The 19,298-nt window shown below is 41.7% G+C and overlaps 3 protein-coding genes across 3 annotated transcripts; 2 read left to right on the top strand and 1 right to left on the bottom strand.

The window, feature by feature from the left end:
- Nucleotides 1-452: 452 nt before the first annotated feature.
- Nucleotides 453-6,674, top strand: gcat (glycine C-acetyltransferase). The gene is made up of 9 exons (XM_029438195.1): nt 453-736; nt 1,406-1,536; nt 1,633-1,734; nt 1,823-1,969; nt 3,095-3,249; nt 3,504-3,586; nt 3,753-3,924; nt 5,254-5,375; nt 5,950-6,674. The coding sequence occupies exons 1-9, from the start codon at nt 523-525 to the stop codon at nt 6,099-6,101; spliced, it is 1,278 nt and encodes a 425-aa protein (XP_029294055.1). The 5' UTR covers nt 453-522; the 3' UTR covers nt 6,102-6,674.
- Nucleotides 6,675-7,455: 781 nt separating this feature from the next.
- mcm5 (minichromosome maintenance complex component 5) lies at nt 7,456-14,688 on the top strand. The gene is made up of 16 exons (XM_029438176.1): nt 7,456-7,806; nt 8,511-8,637; nt 9,060-9,188; nt 9,268-9,440; nt 10,032-10,187; nt 10,728-10,897; nt 10,993-11,164; nt 11,261-11,372; nt 11,462-11,605; nt 11,694-11,759; nt 12,648-12,824; nt 12,918-13,030; nt 13,145-13,273; nt 13,384-13,526; nt 14,000-14,127; nt 14,316-14,688. The coding sequence occupies exons 1-16, from the start codon at nt 7,634-7,636 to the stop codon at nt 14,415-14,417; spliced, it is 2,214 nt and encodes a 737-aa protein (XP_029294036.1). The 5' UTR covers nt 7,456-7,633; the 3' UTR covers nt 14,418-14,688.
- A 7-nt stretch (nt 14,689-14,695) lies between these two features.
- On the bottom strand, nt 14,696-18,148 carry hmox1a (heme oxygenase 1a). Its single transcript, XM_029438200.1, has 6 exons — nt 18,050-18,148; nt 17,895-17,953; nt 17,496-17,607; nt 17,174-17,389; nt 16,260-16,532; nt 14,696-15,575 (listed from the first exon to the last, which is right to left on the bottom strand). The coding sequence occupies exons 2-6, from the start codon at nt 17,942-17,944 to the stop codon at nt 15,408-15,410; spliced, it is 819 nt and encodes a 272-aa protein (XP_029294060.1). The 5' UTR covers nt 17,945-17,953; nt 18,050-18,148; the 3' UTR covers nt 14,696-15,407.
- Between the last annotated feature and the right edge of the window lie 1,150 nt (nt 18,149-19,298).

Genomic DNA, 19,298 nt, shown 5'->3' on the forward strand with positions numbered 1-19,298 from the left:
CACTGACAGCTTACACGGAAAAAAAGAAAACACGTTGTAGGTTTTAATTAATTGACATACCAGAGAAACATACAGTAATATTTTGTGCATACATGCTTTCCCATACATTAAGGCGCTGGAATACAGTAAACACCCTGGAAACATTAAAAGAAGGTGTGTGAGTGTGAGAGAGAGATAGTGTAGTTTTTAATTGTAACACTATGTACCTTTTTTATTATTATTATTATTATTAGTTAGAGGTGAAGTTGTTTTGATGAAAGAAAAAGACCAAACATTGTAGCAGTTTACATTAGGCAACACATTGCTACCATACTGGATCTGAACCATGGATGTATATAGTAAGTGAATACTCTCTGAAGTCTGATTGGACAAAAGACGCCACCTCGCAAGTGCCCTGGTCTCTGATTGGCCCGGCACACATACGCCTACCTCTGTTACGTGACGCAGCCACGCCTCGCCTCCGGTCTTTACGTTCTGCCTGCCTGCTCGTTTGACACCTCAAATACAAACGGCTTCACCGCAATGTCTCTCGGAAAAGTTGCCCGGAGTTTGGTGAGACCAGCCCGCGGCGTCCTGCGGCCCTCGGCTTTGAACCGAAGCTACGCCGCTGTCGCTGAAGCCAGAGCGGTGCTGGAGAAGGAGCTTGACGGTATCCGAGCCGCTGGGACGTGGAAAGTGGAGAGGATCATCACGTCAAAGCAGGGACGTAAAATCAACGTGGACGGCAGTCGTAGCAGTGAGTGGCAGTAGTTCAAACAGTAGGACAAACGTATAAATACGCGGTAGCAATGGGACCTAATTGTCCTTGAACGCACCATGCGGTACACATTCTAGATAAGAAACATAGTTGCTAGTCGTTGTTCTTCAGTTAGCACTTGTCTCTGCCACTATGTTGTCCATATGTTGGACTTGACTCGTGTTGACTCAAACTAGTTAACAGAAGTCATGTAAGGTTACTGGAGTACACACAAGCATGACATGTGTTGAAATGGCTTATAATACACCAGTAAGCCGTTATAAACTTGACTTTCATAGCAAAGGTAAGCATGGTTGGAACTGAAAAGTAACCACTGCTGCAGCTAATCTCCATTCTGCTTCTTGTTCTGCCAGTGTTTACACTTCAGGATTAACCGTTGCCAAAAATTGACTCTGCTGATTAAGGACTTTAGGTCAAGGCCCCTCATGTGTGAAACTGACTGGGTACAATGCATCTGGATGGATGGCAACTTGCATTGTTTTTACTGTCACTCTTTTTTCTGAAATGTTGGCTTTGTTGCCGCTTTCCTTTTTGAGAGGATTTCTATTACAGTTGTTCACCGTGGTTATTGTCTTATGGATTTGAGTTCAGTGACCTTTTCACCTTAGGTTTCCTGTTCTCCATCTAAACTCTCTCTGTCTCTCTTAGACATATTGAATTTCTGTGCCAACAACTACCTTGGGCTGTCCAGTCACCCAGAGGTGGTGCAGGCAGGGATTGATGCTCTGAAGACACATGGTGCTGGATTGAGCTCTGTCAGATTCATCTGTGGCACACAGGTATGACAGCTGCTATGCTACATGGATAACAATATATATGTAGCTGTATTGCAGCTAAATGTCATGAAGGTTAATGAGCTCACTCTGTGTTTGTAGGATCTACACAAAGATCTGGAGCAGAAGCTAGCAGAGTTCCATGAGAGGGAGGACTGCATCCTCTATGCTAGCTGCTTTGATGCCAACGCTGGACTGTTTGAGGTATTTACACTCTACTATCTCTAGCTATGCTATCGGTACCTGTCAGTAGTCAGTAGTCAGTAAAGTATCCTATGACTCTTACACACAGGTTATGTTGGGCCCAGAGGACGCAGTGCTGTCTGATGAGCTAAACCATGCCTCCATTATTGATGGGATCCGACTGTGTCGAGCGAATAGGCTGCGCTACAAACACATGGACCTCAGTGATCTGGAGAACAAACTCAAAGAGTCTCAGGTGTGTGTGGATCTCTATCTGCTGTCGGACCAGGAGAGTGGCTTTTACATGCAAACAAATATTATTGCTTTGTATTGAATTCAAGTTTATACCACTGTTATTATGTCTTAATATTTTAACATATGATAAGAGTCGTGCTGAGAGTTGCAGCGATTAGTCGACTAATCGATTAGTAGATTGACAATTTTTGATAATTGATTAATCTTTTAAGTAATTTTCCATACAAGAAATGGCAGAAAATGCCATTTACAGCCTCTTTAAATATGTATATTTCTTCCTTTTCTCTTACTTATATGATATTAAACGGAATATCTTTGGTTTGGACTGACAAAACAAGACATATAAAGACATCACCTTGGACTTTGAGAAACTGGGACATTAATCTAGATAAATAATCGGCAGATGAAGATAAGTGTTAGATGCAGCCTACTCATATTCTGCATCATGTCCATAGTGATAATCAAATATTCAAACATTAGCAGTTATCAGGGACCATTTCTTCCAGAAAACTGGTGAAGTGGGTTTTCTTAGGTTATCTAAAGTGAGGTTTTGCCTGGGACGTGTTATCATCGATCTTCTAGCATTACATCAGGTGCATATGTAAGACTTATTCAAGACCTGTCAGCTTTAATAAGCTTGCTAGCTACAGCTGATAATATCTGCTAGCAACAGTTTAATTCAGTAAATAAATGTTCATCAGCTAGAAATGGGAAGCCTGGTTTTGTCTACTTCCATATTTAGTAAATCTGCAACAGTCATCATTGTAAACGGCATAATCTGCTGTGCAAGGACGCAACACTCGATATGCGTAGCAACAGTAACTTTTTATTTTATATATTTCTAAATTCTTCATCAGCACTTCATCACATCATTTGCTGTGTGTGCACTTTGAAGAAAACACAGATATTGATAAGACATGTCAACGATAATGAAAAATGTTGACCACATCTGACGCACTCGCAGTGTTTGATGGACAGAAGAGTTCACGCAGGTCAATCTCATAGCGTGTCCATTTAAAGTCACGGTGCATTAATCTTACTGAGGTGACCGGGTCAGGTTGGGGTTACAGTTGATCAGACTGTGTGTGCTCCACTGATCATCAGGACTCTGTTTCGTCCTCCTCAGTCGTCTCGTATGCGCCTGATCGTGACGGATGGAGTCTTCTCTATGGACGGAGACGTGGCTCCCTTATCAGGAATCTGTGACCTGGCTGACCAGTATGGAGCCATGGTGTTTATAGATGAATGCCATGCCACGGGATTCCTAGGGCCCCGAGGCAGGTGGGTAAAATTCCAATTCACGCAAAAGATTACTTTTTCAATCTTTGTGCTTTTTAGTTTGTGTTTCATTTAGAGCTCACAATTAGAGGAACATGAAGTTCCAGTGTGTCCCATCATATCTGTATAAAATAAGTCGGTGGAAACAGTTTGCTGTCTTTTGTTGATTTCACCAGCGGGTGTCAGTAAAGTGAGGCTCAACAATATATCTTACGCTCACTATGAGAGGATAAACTAATGGTACTGCTCCCTTGCAGAGGAACAGACGAGCTCCTGGGAGTGATGGACCGAGTTCACATCATAAACTCCACCCTGGGGAAAGCACTGGGAGGAGCAGCTGGTATGTCTCCATCTGACCTGTGACTCTTTATAACATGCAAATTCTGCGGGAAAGTTGGATGAGAAGATTGATAATGAGCATGATATCAATCTTCTCGTATAACTCAACGGCAGAAAACAAACAAACCAATTTCCTCTAAATGGTGAACATGTCTTCTTTCTTTCAGGTGGCTACACAGTCGGCCCTAAGCCTCTCATTGACCTGCTGAGGCAGCGCTCGCGGCCGTACCTGTTTTCCAACTCCCTCCCCCCTCCTGTGGTGGGCTGTGCCATGCGGGCTGTGGAGCTGCTGCTCGCATCCAATGAGATTTCACAAAGCATGACGGCCAAAACTATGAGGTGCGTTTGTTTGCGTTGGGTGGGCTTATCTGCGTTTGTGGTTTTGGGTGAAGTTAGTCCATTCACTGGCTTGACAGAAAAAAGACATGTCAGGGGGTTTTACTTAAAGGGATAGTTTAGATGTTTTTTGGAGTGGGGCTGTTTGAGGTGCTCATCCATAGTCAGTGTGTTACCTACAGTTGATGGCGGTCAGCATGCCCCCAGTTTGGATATACAGACAGGAGTAACAGCATGCAAGCAAAGCATTGTGTTTCTGTGGACGGGGCGAAACATAGTTTAGACACCTAGAAGAAAGGGCCACCTAAAAGAATCTATATATTAGTTGAAGTGTACGCTATATGTAAAATATCTTTACCACTTTTGGTGTCAAACAGCTCTTTCCAACGGGGAAAAAAAGCCGTTATCTATGCTCTTATCTTTTCTCAGACTCCATTGAGAAAAACAATACCTCACACTTACACTTAAACTGATTTAACTGATTATAAACTGAGGTGGCCCTCTCTTTTAGGTTTCTAAATCTATATGTTTTGCTGCTGTCCCCGTGCACAGCAGTACACTGCTTTGCTTCTGTGCTGGTATTCCTGTCTGTTTCTCCAAACTGGGAGCGTGTCGACCGCCATCTACTGTACCTGGAAACATGCAAACTATCCCGTTTAAAGTTGACTTGCTTGTATTTGTTCACACATACTGAAAACCAGTGTATCATCACTGCAGCAGTAAGAACATGAGCTAATATTTGTACTGGCAGCCGAGTTGTTTCTAATATGTAGGGGAGATGAATGCGTCTCCCATCTTGTTTCTTATCCTTGTTCAGTAAAACCCATATGCTGCCTTCAGGACATATTATGCAACTGTGAGCTACAATCTACACATAGCATGCATACTAAATAATTGTTTTCAGAATTGTCATTGTTAATAGACTTTATGCCTCATCTTGAAGGTTTTTGTGATCTGCCTGGACGCAGCAATGAATAATATAGGGACACTTGAAGCTTCTGTCGAGGTTTGTGCAAGCGGGAGTGCAAACGGTTTTTTGACCGCAGTGAAAATGTAGTTTTTTTTAAAGGGCAAATGCCAACAAATATAAATTGAAGTGTTTTGTTAGATAAAAACACATGAGTTTTGGAGATATCTCAGCGATGTCACTGCTATCAATTGTGCAAAGTAACAAACACATCGGAGATATTACTGTTCAGCTGTCAGACGTTCACTATTTAATTTTCTTGTCCCACAAAAGAAACTATGATAAGATTGGTGCATTCACACTTATAGGTGCTGTCCCTTTTTGTAATCGTGACTGTAATATGTTTTTCTCTGCTGTCCATTCAGGTTTAGGAACAAGATGACGCAGGCTGGCTTCACCATCGGAGGCTCAGCTCACCCGATCTGTCCTGTGATGCTGGGCGACGCACGGCTGGCCTCTCTGATGGCCGAAGATATGCTGAAGCTCGGTGAGGCATCGGGGGAAACCTGATCCACTTAGTTGGGAACATCTGAACCTGTTTCATATTGAAATACATTATAAAATGTGGCATTATTTACACCTAGCCCTTCATTCAGCTGTAGTCTACATTGTGTCCGGATCTACATAAGAGAATTTGGCATAAGGGGAAATATGAGAGGAGGATTTATTTTTTCAATTTTGCATTATGAGAATAAAGTGCAACTTTCAGTATTAGTGCCGGGCATAAGAAGAATAACCATTTAATGTTGAAAATACATCTTTGAATAGTGTACTAGTGCACATATATACTGAAAGTTCGACTTTATTCTCGACATATCGACTTTATTCTTTCAACTTTATTCTCTAAATGTAAAATAAATAAAAGATCTTCCTCCCCTCATTGTTCCCCTTATGCCTGACCCTAATACTCTTCTGTACTGATATGATTGTTGACTAGAGATTAAATGAAGGAGAAGTCACAGGTACAGTAAGTACTCTGTGCAGTGTTGATGTGAATGAAGCGTCCTGACTCGCGCAGGAAAAGGTTTCCTTCTCTGTTAACACGTCTCTTCCCTCCTCAGGAGTGTATGTGATTGGATTCTCCTTCCCAGTCGTACCAAAGGGCAAAGCCAGAATCCGTGTTCAGATTTCAGCCGCCCACACAGACGAAGACATCGACCACTGTGTGGACGCTTTCATCCAGACGGGCAGAAAGCACGGAGTCGTCTCCTGAAAAGGACAGACGAGCAGGAATCCGAAAGATCCAGAGACCAGTATGAGTTACTGAACAACATGGAAGCGCTCTTACAGATCATGCTGCCTGTTACTCAAGAGTTATGAATGACGTTGATGGAAATATTGGTTACATTTGCAGCTCAGCGGAGATTAATGTTATTTTTGTGTTTGCTTAACTGAATAAAGCACTTTTTGCTGTGTATAGTTGTTTGTATTTTAAGAAAAAGGGCTGTTAATTACATATTTCCCACATATTATTTAGGCTACTCATTCATCCGTTCAACAGATTGTGAGGATAATAAAACATTTGGGAATGCAACCAGTCACAAAACCTTGCCTTATCAAACATTCAACTCATCTTTCAAAACCAATGAAATATCTTGTGCTCTTTGTTTATGCTTACTTTAGTGTGAGAAATATGTTTAGGAGTTAAGGAAGATTTAATAATGTTTCAGCACACAGCGGTCATATGTTGTCTCTCAACACTTTAGAGCTGCTTTGCCTTTTTGTCTCAGGAGAATTGCTGGATATGAAAACAATGAAAATATTAAAGTCTCCCTTCACTCAAAAATGTGTGTTTCTTATTGTTACTTCTTGATGACCATTGAGCCAATGATGCATGTGCAGAGTTGGACACTAGAAGGCTGTTTTCACATTCACCTACTGAAGGAGGAAAGTTTATTTGTTCACAATAAGTTTGATATGTAGCTATGAGATTTGTGACACCAGATCTATGTGTCCATGTGTGCATAAACAAATGGACTTTTTTAGTGACATCTTGTGTTAAACGTTTTTATATGAAAAAAAATCCATATTTACAGATCCCTTTTTTTGTTTGAGTAATTTTCTATAAAAAGTATTCAAAGTTTCTTTCTGTCTTAAAACATTTCTGGAGGTGATACAGTTTATTTTGTTAAATCTTAAAACATTGGTCTTGCAGGAAAGCTTTGTAAATTAGTCACACTGATCATCCGTAGCTGTAATAATCATCTGTTGTCGTACATAAGAAAAAAAACAAGCCTCGAAAACTGATCTAATATTTTACTGAAACTGTCCCCATTGTAAATACAATTAGAAACATGTCAAGAAGGAGAACTCCCTTCCGAAACAGCGTTATCATGGTTGTAAAATGTGTGTTTTTGTTCTACTGTGAATGCACTTTAATGTTGTATTCATGCTTCTTTGTTGCACATTGCTGATACTCCACATGTTTCCTCTTCCTCCTCTGCCTGTGTTTCGCGCCACCAGTCCTCACAAACTCCGCCCTTACATACAAGACACGCCTTCGCAAGCCGCTTTGACCAATAGCAACACGTGATAACAGCTTCCAGCCAATCAGAGGGCTGGAGAGGGGCGTCACGTGAAGCGAGTCGCGGGAAACAGACAGGAAAGAGTTGAGTTTTTGCCGCGGAGCAGACACTCTGAGCAGCTTTGTCTCTGGCAATTTACTTCCATCGTGTTTTTATTTGAACTTAAAACAACTAGTCCAACTTTTAGTTCGTGTCGTGTTGTTCATCGACCTGCTTCAGTATGTCTGGCTTTGACGACCCGGGAGTGTACTACAGTGACAGCTTCGGAGGTGGAGAGGGACACGGCGTGGATGAGGGGGGACAGAAGAAGAGCCAGCTCAAGAAAAGGTTCCGTGAGTTCCTCCGGCAGTTCCGAGTGGGGACCGACCGCACCGGCTTCACATTTAAATACAGGTAAGTTAATGGTAATAGGGCTTTATGGAAATGATTGAGGTGGTGAGGGGGGAAGAGTCGTATCAGCTATCCTAATAACAACAAACAAAAATAGTATATAAACTGAGTGCTGGTGTATGAACCTCCTGAAGCAGACACTAATATTAAAGGGACATTCAACCGATTTTAGATGTGAAGATTATTCATCATGAGGCTACAACTCAGCCTGTGAAAACATGTTTATAAAGTCTTTAGTGGATATGGAGGAGTTTTTGAAAGTGTACAAAAAACTACCCAGATGTCATCAAGGTCATCTTAAATTGGGCCTGTGACTTTAAAAAATGTACAAAGAGAAAACATGCATTGCAAAGTTGGAGTGTGGAGTATGAAAGCAGGGGTCTGAGGTAAAGAAACTATTGAGTTGCATTGTGGGAATTGCAGGATCAAGCATATCTGGAGCTTGACCAATATTGGAGAGTAAAATATTAAAATCCATCTGTTTAGTGCAAATCACTGAAGTGTACCTATTTAACTAACCATAGCTGGCCAACCAGCTTTGAAGAGATCCAAGTAGTAAATAACTAATTATATCCATGTCAGCATTCGTTGTTAAAGCTACACTATTTATATTTGATATGACTCACGCCTGTTGTTCTTTTATTCTACATACATGTGAGCTTTAGTTCTTCAACACCACAGTATTCATTTTCTCTCTTTTAAATCAGAGATGATCTTAAGAGACACTACACCCTGGGGGAGTACTGGATGGAGGTGGAGATGGAAGACCTCTCCAGCTTTGACGAGGATCTGTCGGACTGTCTCTACAAGGTGCCCTCTGAGAACCTGCCACTGGTGAGTTTAAAACTAAGATAATATGATTTTACTCGAAGACTCCTTTACTAGAAGTCAGAATCAGATTCCGGTTTTAATTTGATTAATTTTGTTAATGAGTTTTGCTTTGGTGTGTCGGTGCATAACCTTAACGTAGAAAGATAAGAAAAATAAAAGAAAGTACAAAAATCAAGAAACAAATACAAGAAAATCACAATAAAAATATGAATAACTATAAAAACATGTGTAATATATTCAAATTTAAATGAAAGGGCTCTGTTTTCAGAAGTGGTGGTTTGTGCATAAATGTCAAAGTAATAATCACAGTATGAAGTATAAAAATGTGCAATGTCATGCATGTCAATTATTATGAATCTCTTGCATTTGTGAGTCAATTTCACACGGCCTTAGTTGCTCTCTTAACGATTTGGTATCATTTTCAGCTGGAGGAAGCTGCGAAGGAGGTGGCCGATGAGGTGACCCGTCCCCGGCCGGCGGGGGAGGAGACTGTCCAGGACATCCAGGTCATGCTGAAGAGCGACGCAAATCACGCTTCCATTCGTGCCCTCAAGGTACCTACATATCTTTTGTGTCTCATATTCTCAAAGACCTCATCAACCGTCTGTTCACTTTTTTCTTTTTTCCTTGTAGTCCGAGCAGGTGTCCCGCCTGGTGAAGGTAAATGGCATCATCATCTCGGCCACAGCAGTGAGGGCGAAGGCCACCAAGGTGTGTCTGCAGTGTCGCGGCTGTCGCTCCGTCATCAGCAACATTCCGCTGCCTCCGGGCCTGCAGGGTTACGCTCTGCCACGCAAGTGCAATACGTGAGTGACAATCTGGATCAAGGACTCTATAGTAATGCATGACATGTGATCATTTCAACTCTATAATTCTCTACGCACGAAAAAACAGGAAAATGCGAAATACTCTCTTCTATTCAGCAACAATGCAAATGTGCGACAGTTGCAACGCATGTTCAATAAAAGGTTAGAATGGATCCACACAAGCAGAAACTACCAGGATCCTCATGTCTGAGCAAAGTAGTTGTGTAGCTTCTGTGAGCTATAGTATTGTTTCCCTCTAGTAAACGGTTAGGCAGTGTATATGTCCAGGGATTTTATTGTGAAAGGTAAGAATGAAAGGAGTGGATCTGGTATGCGCTGCCTTTAATTGAAAATGTTGCCGTTTGTTCAGACGACGAGTTTTATAATCCTCATCTACACTCATTGATGTAGTGTACGTTTTGAATATGTCCATTTCGCTCGACGTGATTGTTTGATACCTTTTTTTTTTATAGTCGCAGTCTGAAAGCGCACATTGCTTTTTCACATTTAAAAGGCCTTTTAGGATTCAGATATTTGTGTCACATGTTACGTTTTCCCCAATATATCCAAAAACCTTTTCCCTTTCCTCAGTGAGACTGCTGGCAGGGTGAAGTGTCCTGTGGACCCCTACTTCATCATCCCAGACCGCTGTGTTTGCGTCGACTTCCAGACTCTCCGCCTGCAAGAATCTCCAGATGCTGTTCCTCACGGAGAGATGCCCCGTCACATGCAGCTCTACTGCGATCGGTAAGAAGCACACGCTAAAGAAAACAAGGATTTGTCCCTCAGTCTGCTGTCCCTCAGACAAAACTTAGTTTAATTGCTCAGTTTCGCTCAATTCCTGGAGGTCTATGGGATCATGATTGTGTTATTTGGTCCCATAGATGCTCAACAATTCAGTCAAGATGGCCTAAAATCCCTGTTTGACATGACTTCAGACGCCACCACATTACACAGGATCTCTGACTCTGACAAAGTGGGAAAATGGAGAAATTACCCCAAACTACTATCTCTTTAACCAAATTGCACACGTTTAGGCTGTTCTGTGTGATCTTCTTTTGATAGCCGATGTAATATTTTTTCACTTCCATCATTAAGCCTCTGCTGAAACAGTTTGGAGTTTGGAGCACCCTGGGGAGGCCCGCCTCCCACTTTGAAAACCTCTGCATTAAAGCCATCTATATTCTACTGCTGTGCTCTCGCATCATTAAAAATGTGAAGGATAGTTCAAACTGTTTCCCTCTCCTCCTCCTCCTCCTCCTCCTCCTCCTCCTCCTCCTCCTCCAGGTATCTGTGTGACCTTGTGGTCCCAGGCAACAGAGTGACCATCGTGGGTATCTACTCCATCAAGAAGATGGCTGCTGTGAAGGCCAGAGGCAACGAGAAGAGTGCCGGTGTGGGCATTCGTGCGTCCTACCTGCGGGTGGTTGGCATCCAGGTGGACACAGAAGGAGCAGGTAAAGATGCCATGCTGCATTTAAAACACTCAAAACATTGTGGTTCATGTGATTCTGGCAGGTTAGATGTTGATGTGGTTTTGTTGTTGTTCCAGGACGCGGTGCTACTGGATCAGTGACTCCACAAGAAGAGGAGGAGCTGAGAGCGCTGTCTGCCACTCCGAATGTCTACGACTCTCTGGCGCGCTCCGTCGCTCCCTCCATCTACGGCAGCGAAGATCTGAAAAAGGCCATCACCTGTCTGCTGTTCGGGGGCTCAAGGAAGAGGTGAGGCGACCACATGCACTCCAAATCAACACCGTTTAGTGTAAACCTTCTCCCTACGTGTTGAGTAATGCTTTTGTTTCCTAATCTTTTTTTCAGGCTGCCTGATGGTCTCACTCGTAGGGGGGACATCAACCTGCTGATGCTGGGAGATCCGGGTACAGCCAAGTCTCAGCTGCTCAAGTTTGTGGAGAGATGCTCACCTATTGGGGTAGTTATCCATTCTCCTCTGCCCTTTGTCCTACATCTAGCATCTGACTTCCCCCTCTGATGCTGAGCCTTGTGCTTTATGTGCTGCAGGTTTATACCTCGGGTAAGGGCAGCAGTGCAGCCGGTCTGACTGCCTCTGTGTTGAGGGACCCCCACACTCGTGGGTTCATCATGGAGGGGGGGGCCATGGTGCTGGCCGACGGCGGAGTCGTATGCATCGATGAGTTTGATAAGGTAAAAAAGGATCTTGTGTAACAGGAAGTGGATGTTTAACTTCATTTGTGTCCCAGGATTCAAGTCAAAACTACTTTTTGTTGTTCAGATGAGAGAGGATGACAGAGTGGCCATTCATGAAGCCATGGAGCAACAGACCATCTCCATCGCCAAGGTGTTTATCACTAACTTACTTATTTACCCATTTGTGTATTTTGAACCCGTCTTTAGGGACATTTAAGCTCTTTTTAATGGTCTTTGCTGTGTTAATGCATATGGCCTACAGTTTGCTGAGTTTTTCCTATCAAATTTTGGAAGTTCAATATAGTTCAAGTTCCTGTCTTCAAAATTGTACTTTTTACTGTTCTCCACCAGATTGAGCCATTTTCTCATGCGTGCCCTATGGGGGGCAAATACAAGCTGTTTTCCTGGTTTTTACTAGGGCTGTTATTATTATTATTATTATTGTTATTATTATTATTATTGTTATTATTATTATTATGTATTCTTAAATGTTGTTAATATTTGGTATTCACGACCAGGACTGAAAAGAAAATGCAATCAAGTGAAGTGGAAAATAATATTAATATATAATCTATTGCAGTTTTAGGAAGGGGGCATTTCCCCCCTCTAATGTAATAAGTGGGCGTGAAAAAAGAAACGCAAAGAAACCCTCAATAACGATCAGTAATAATTGACGTATCCCAGACTGTAAATTCTAATTAAATTCCCCCTTACATTTAGTTTACAGAAAAATCTTAACATTTTTGTGGGGGAGTTTTTATCACCATGGCATTATGTAAAAAAACCACGTAAGCATTTAAAGGGTTAAAATGAATGAATATTTGGTTGTTATGATCAGGACTGAAGTGAATGTGGAAAATAATATAAATATAATTTTATAGCAGTTTGTTTTAGACATTTTTGTCCTCTAATGACATCAGAGCAACTTAATAAAAAAAATAGATATAGATATATAAAGTGAAGCACAGGGTTTAAAACACGCTGCCCCTTCATACATTGAACGGTTACCAGGTCAAACTAACACCGTGCTTCCCTTCAGGCCGGCATCACCACCACCCTGAACTCTCGCTGCTCAGTGCTGGCCGCCGCTAACTCTGTGTTCGGCCGCTGGGACGACACAAAGGGGGAGGACAACATCGACTTCATGCCCACCATCCTGTCCCGTTTTGACATGATCTTCATCATCAAAGACCATCACGACCACCAGAGGGACATGGTAAGGAGGCGCATGTGTGACGGGAAGTTTGCTGCTTTAAATGCTCACAGGATGAGGAAACATTAATGTTCTTTAATCCTTGTCTGTTTGTAGACTCTGGCTCGTCACGTGATGAATGTTCACCTCAGTGCGAGAACACAGACCGAGGGCGTCGAGGGCGAGATTCCACTGTCCACCTTCAAGAAATACATCGCCTATTCCAGAACGTGAGTCTCCGCTAAATCTTTATTCCTGACGAAGCTACGTTTTCTTTCACGATATAAGTTCTGTGCACTTATATTGCTCTGATGTTAATATCTGGTCTGAATGTTTGCTTGCAGTAAATGCGGCCCCCGGCTCTCTGCTGCGGCTGCGGAGAAGCTGAAGAACAGATACGTGGTGATGAGGAGCGGCGCCAGAGAGCACGAGAGAGAGACTGACAAAAGGCCCTCCATCCCCATCACTGTCAGGTGAGTTTCATATGTTTCACATGTACACATGGCTGATGAACGTGTACCCTTACGCCACCTTTTGATACCCGAGTGCTCTGAAGTAATACTTTCTGTCTGTGCTTCTTCAGGCAGCTGGAAGCTGTGGTGCGTATCGCAGAGTCCCTGGCTAAGATGAAGCTGCAGGCTGTGGCCGGAGAGGATGAGGTCGACGAGGCCCTCCGACTCTTCCAAGTCTCCACACTGGACGCTGCGATGTCTGGCAGCCTTTCAGGTGTGTGTGTGCGTGTGTGTGTGTGTGTGTGTGTGTGTGTGTGTGTGTGTGTAGTTGCGCTGTGTTCACACCAAAGGCAAAACAAATTTTCGCCTTGCTTTACTTGCGGTATCATTTTTGTTTACGCGTCTTTTTAACAATGTCATGACGCTGATCCTACTTGTGAATGGAGCCGTCCATGAGCTTTTGGATAAACAGTTGAAACTTCCCGCTTCATGCTAACATGGCTGTACTGTAAACATATCCACATTCTTATGATTGTGGTGAATAACATCCAGTTAAATCAATTGAATTGAGCACATTTGGAACATGTCTGGTGGTGGTGAGCTGCTCCTCTGTGGGGACACCAGACAACAATGACCGGGAGCCACTTCTCTACCCTTTAATGTTGAGACTCAGTAACGCATGTCTTCTAACTGCACACAATGCAATAATTTTATGTTCTCAACACTTCCACCACATGTTGTCCCTAGGAGTGGAGGGCTTCACTTCTCTGGAGGACCAGGAAATGATCTCGCGTGTTGAGAAGCAGCTGAAGAGACGCTTTGCTATCGGCTCGCAGGTGTCCGAGCACAGCATCGTCCAAGACTTCAGCAAACAGGTCAGTCTGACATAATGTGGGAAGAATCGTGCATAAAGTCAATGAAATGTTCCTTTTTATATAATGATGATGTCCTGTATTTATTTATTTTTGGATGATAGGTTTACCACAAATAATATTTGTTCCTGTTAATTAGTTTCTGTGAATAATCTCTGTATTCTCCCGTCCTTCTCTGTTCCACTTTACAGAAATATCCGGAGCACGCCATCTACAAAGTCCTCCACCTGATGCTGAGGAGGGGCGAGCTGCAGCACCGCATGCAGAGGAAAGTGCTCTACAGAGTCAAGTAGAGCAAACTGCTCTAATCCATATCCGTGTTATTGTTGATGTAAATAGTTTAAATGTGCAACTTTGCATTTGCAAATGGACATCTTTAGAATAAGGAGTCTGTCATGGTGAGAGCCGTCACGTTTATTCAGTTGGATCTGGATTGTATGGCAGCAGCTGTCTGGTTACATGTATCAGAGTGTATACTAAAGCACTGAAGAATGTCACCGTCACACAAAAGATGTTATCAAGTTTCTGCATGATGTGTAAAGAATTAAAGTATTTGAAATCATATGAGAACTTTTCATATTCTGATCTTTTTATTCAACAAAAAAATCCTTAAAACAGTGTTTACAGTGTAGGACCGTTCAGAATCATTGTTTCAGTTGTGATTTAAAGTTTAGATAAAAAGATTTGACTGCATAAAATCAATATTAAAAAACTAAATGTTACAGGAGAGGTTTTATGCAACAGACTCAACTTAAAGGGGACATATTATGAAAAACTCACTTTCAGTGTTTCTGCACATACATGTGGGTCCTGGGGTGCCAACCAGCCCAAAAATAATCTGTTTTTTGTGGGCTGCTTTGATCAGAAAACGTGATTCAACAAATTTCCGATTTCTCGCATGCAGGACCCCCCCCCCCATCTGAGTCTCCAACAGCTTGAGAACAAAGAGATGGCACTTTGAACATTAAAGCATTAAAATATGTTGTAGTAGAAACTCAAAATGCAAGTTTGAACCTGAAAATTAGCATAATGTCCCAAAAGAAAACCGCTAACCTAATTTAGAAAAAGGCAAATAAAAAACAAAATGCACAGAAAGATTAGCAGAAAAACAAACAATAGTACAAGGAAAAAGAAAATACGTTGACTGATTAGACATGAATTAAATGTGATAACAAGCTCTTGATGTACTTTGGTGATCCATATATGTACAGCACAACTTCTGAGGGAGTACTGGCCATGTTCTGTAAAGTGCTGAATGTGCGTATAAATTGTGCCGGTAGAGTCTACAAGGCATAGATTCCCATTCCAATAGTGGTTAGTGCAATGCATAATCCCACGGTGAACTGCATGCTGGGTAAAGATGGGAACATGGAAGTTTTGACAACATTGCCCTCGGATTGGTCCGCTGTTTCTGTTGCGACACTCAACATTTTCTGCAAGTCATCGAAAACCTGCAGAAAAAGCATCAAACTCATCAGCATGTTGACAGATTCACTTCCTGTTTCTGAGAGTTTCACTGTCACTTTTGCAGCAACTCTGGATTCTGTTATTGAGCCCACATTGTTTTCTCAGAATCACAAGTTATTCATGTCAGCATCCCGAAATAACAAATGTAGTTTTCCCAAAATAAATTATCTCAAGATCTCAAGAAAGTTTCATCTTTTATAACGACATATTTAATTTGAGATCAAGAGAAAACAACGTTTTATAAATGAAACATAATAGGCCTATATCCCGGTATCTCGAGAACTTTTGTATTTCGAGAAAATGGCAAAAATAACTTGTGATCTCGAAAAAACAAATATAATGAACTTGTTATTATGATAAAACGGAAGAAATAAAACATTTGAACAATGGCTGTTCAGGGCTTCTGTACATTAGTGATAGAAACAGAATAATATAATATTCAATACTAATATAAAACTGAAAGGAGCCATTTTGCATGATGAGTACTTTGCTTTTGATATTTTAAGTTCATTGTGCTGATTACATTTCTGTACTTTTACCTCGGTTCAGGACTTTTACTTGTAATGGAGTATTTTTAGACTCTGGTATTTCTACTGTTACTTGAATAAAGGATCTGAGTACTTCTTCCAGCACTGAGTAAATCTGCTCTTCGATCCCTCTTTTCTCACCTCAATGTTGAACTCGAATGCGGCGACGGCCTCCTCCAGCAGCGCCGCCCTCTCCTCCTCCGTCAGCTCGATGCTGTTCATCCGGCTCCTGTACAGCTGCTTGAAGCGGTGGGGGCTGTTCACGCCGGGGAAGGAGAAGAACGAAAGCCCCTCTTTGCTGCTCAGCCCGAGAGACTTCTGGGTGATTTTTCCCAGCACTTGACCTCCCGATAGGTCACCGAGATAACGAGTGTAGGCGTGGGCCACCAGCAGCTCTGGGCTCTCTGCGCCAATCTGAAAAATAAGCACATGTTCAGCTGTTAGTTCCAGTGGAACTGCAGGAACTACTCAGATCCTTTAAGTACAAGTAATAACACCACAATGTGAAAATACTCTGCTACAAGTATAAGTCCTGCATTGAAAACTGTTACTGAATTAAAATAATAAAATTTTAATCAGGATAAGTTAAGTATTTAAAGTAAAAGTACACAATACAGAAAAATGTCCCCTGTGACTGTTATACATTTATATACTACTCTTCTATATATTAGATTATATTACTCATGCATTAATGTAAAAGCAGGATTTTACTTTTGTACTTTTGCAACTACTGATTATTTTCATTATGGATTAATCTGCTGATTATTTTCTCCATTAAGCGATCGATTGTTTGGTTTTTAAAATGTCATCAAATAGTGAGAAACACTCGTCACAATTATTACGTTGCTGCTAATCATCGACTGTGAAAGGAAATTCCCCCTAGCATGTAGTATACAGAAAATAATTAAATGTAAACAAACTGGCAGTTAAAGTGTTAACATTCTGAAAATGATTGAATATTTGGTTAAAAGATTTAACTCAGTGAAAGTGAATAAATACTGCTGTCCTTTAAAGAGAGGCACAAAGGTTAACTGATCATCTTCCTCTCCGCTCACCTTCCGTAGTCTCTGTTCATATCTGTGCGTGGCTGCGGGAACAATCACACACTTCCTCCAGTCTGAGCCAAAGAAATGCTCCAGATCTCTTTCCAGTGTTTCCAGACGGGCGAGTTCCTGAGGGAAGTATATCGGTGCCACAGCTGGATGGGAAGAGTTTCTGTCCAGCTCCTCTTCCAGCACTTTGTAGATCTCGTAGAGGGAGCACAGCAGGAGCTGACAGAAGCAAACAGATAAAGATTTCAGTACAATGTCAACATAGTAGAACAGAAAGTCTTTCTTTTAGCCCATAAAAGGTGTTTAGTTTGTGTGTAGAGTTTACCTTGTACTGTGGCAGGCTGATCTGCCCCTTCTGGTAACTCAGCATCAGCTGTGTGTTTTCAGCTCTGACATGAATGTCCTTAGTGGCGGCTTTAATCTGCTCCGATAAATCCCTGATGGAAGATTGGTAACACAAAAAGGAAACTATTATTAAGGAGGGATTTTGAAAGCATCAAATCATATCTTAAAAAGCATTATTCATTTTAAACTATGGAGGTTAAACAGTGACAAAAATGTTGCATTAAAAAAAGGAAACAAAATAATATTGTAAAAAAGCGTTTTCTTTAAATGACACTGAGAAATGAGGACAAGAAAACTGTCATTTAAAAACACAAAAGAAAGCAAAAAACATAAAAAATAAAGATATTAATTAAAGTGTTTAAAAAATGAATCTTCATACCTGCCGACGTCCCCTGCATCATTTGTCCTCGCACTTTTCATGGTCTCCATCTATGCGAACTGAAATGAATGGTTGATTTGGTCAATTAAATACATTTCATGCAAATAACAATGTATGTATGTAACAAGTTATATATTTATATATATATATCACACCTGTAATAAACTGAAGGCTGGTTGGTCCTCTGGGAGTTGTCACGTCTCTGAGTTAACGGTCCACTGTGTCTTCTCAGCTCCGTCTTGCCTCTTTATATACAGCCAGGATGTGCCGTATCGGCTGAGTGAAATAGGAAGTGTGACTGTGATGTTATGCGGGTCAGCAGACTGCTGAGGCTTAAACATGACAAAGCATATGTGTGAATAAGGAGGGGGAAATCTGAAAACATGATAAAGCAGAAATCAAAAGCTCAATTTACAGCCAGGTTTCGTGCTCATTCTGTTTAAAGAATACTCTTTTGAAATGTAACTAAGTACATTTACTCAAGTACTTTGCTTTAATTCAACTTGAGTACTACTTCAGAGGCAAATATTGTGCTTTTTAGTCCACTGCATTTAATGACATTTTTTGTTAGCTTTTCAGATTAAGAGTTTGCATGCAAAACATATAAAGAGCTTAAAATGTATATAAAATATTTAAGATTGGCTCCACATGGACTGACTACAATTTTAAAATTCTGCTTATGTCCAGTTTGTAGGATTAAGTGGCATCTAGCGGTGAGGTTGCAGATTGCAACCAACTGAATACCCCTCAGCTCACCCCTCTCTCACGAGTCATAGGATCTACGATGGCCTTCAGGTAACATAAACACGTGAAAGATCCTCTTTAAAGTCAGAGTTTGGGTTGTCTGTCTTGGGCTCAATGAAGAGGACCCACTCACTATGTAGATATGAAGGGCTAGTTCAAAAGTTTACGTTGAAAGGAGCCAGTTGAGGTGGTTCGGGCATCTAGTAAGGATGCCACCTGGGCGCCTCCCTAGGGAGGTGTTCCAGGCACGTCCAGCTGGGAGGAGACCCCGGGGAAGACCCAGGACTTGATGGAGAGATTATATCTCCTCACTGGCCTGGGAACGCCTCGGGATCCCCCAGTCGGAGCTGGAGGATGTGGCCCGGAAAGGGAAGATTGGGGTTCCTTACTGGAGCTGCTGCCCCCACGACCCGACCCCGGATAAGCGGTAGTGAGGGTGTGACTCAGTGTGAGATCAAATTGCTTTTTGAATATCTCACAAAAGACTTAATATCACAACAGAACTTGCTTTCCAGGATTTATGATGTTGACTACGGATTTTTAGAACGAAAGAAATGTCCCACAAAGATAATTTTGGACAGTGCTGGCAATGGCATTGGTTTGAATTCTATTCAGACATTGTGTCTTGTGAAAAACATCACACTGTTTGGTGACATCATT

Source organism: Cottoperca gobio, chromosome 8, assembly GCF_900634415.1.
Source record: "Cottoperca gobio chromosome 8, fCotGob3.1, whole genome shotgun sequence".
NCBI lineage: Eukaryota > Metazoa > Chordata > Actinopteri > Perciformes > Bovichtidae > Cottoperca > Cottoperca gobio.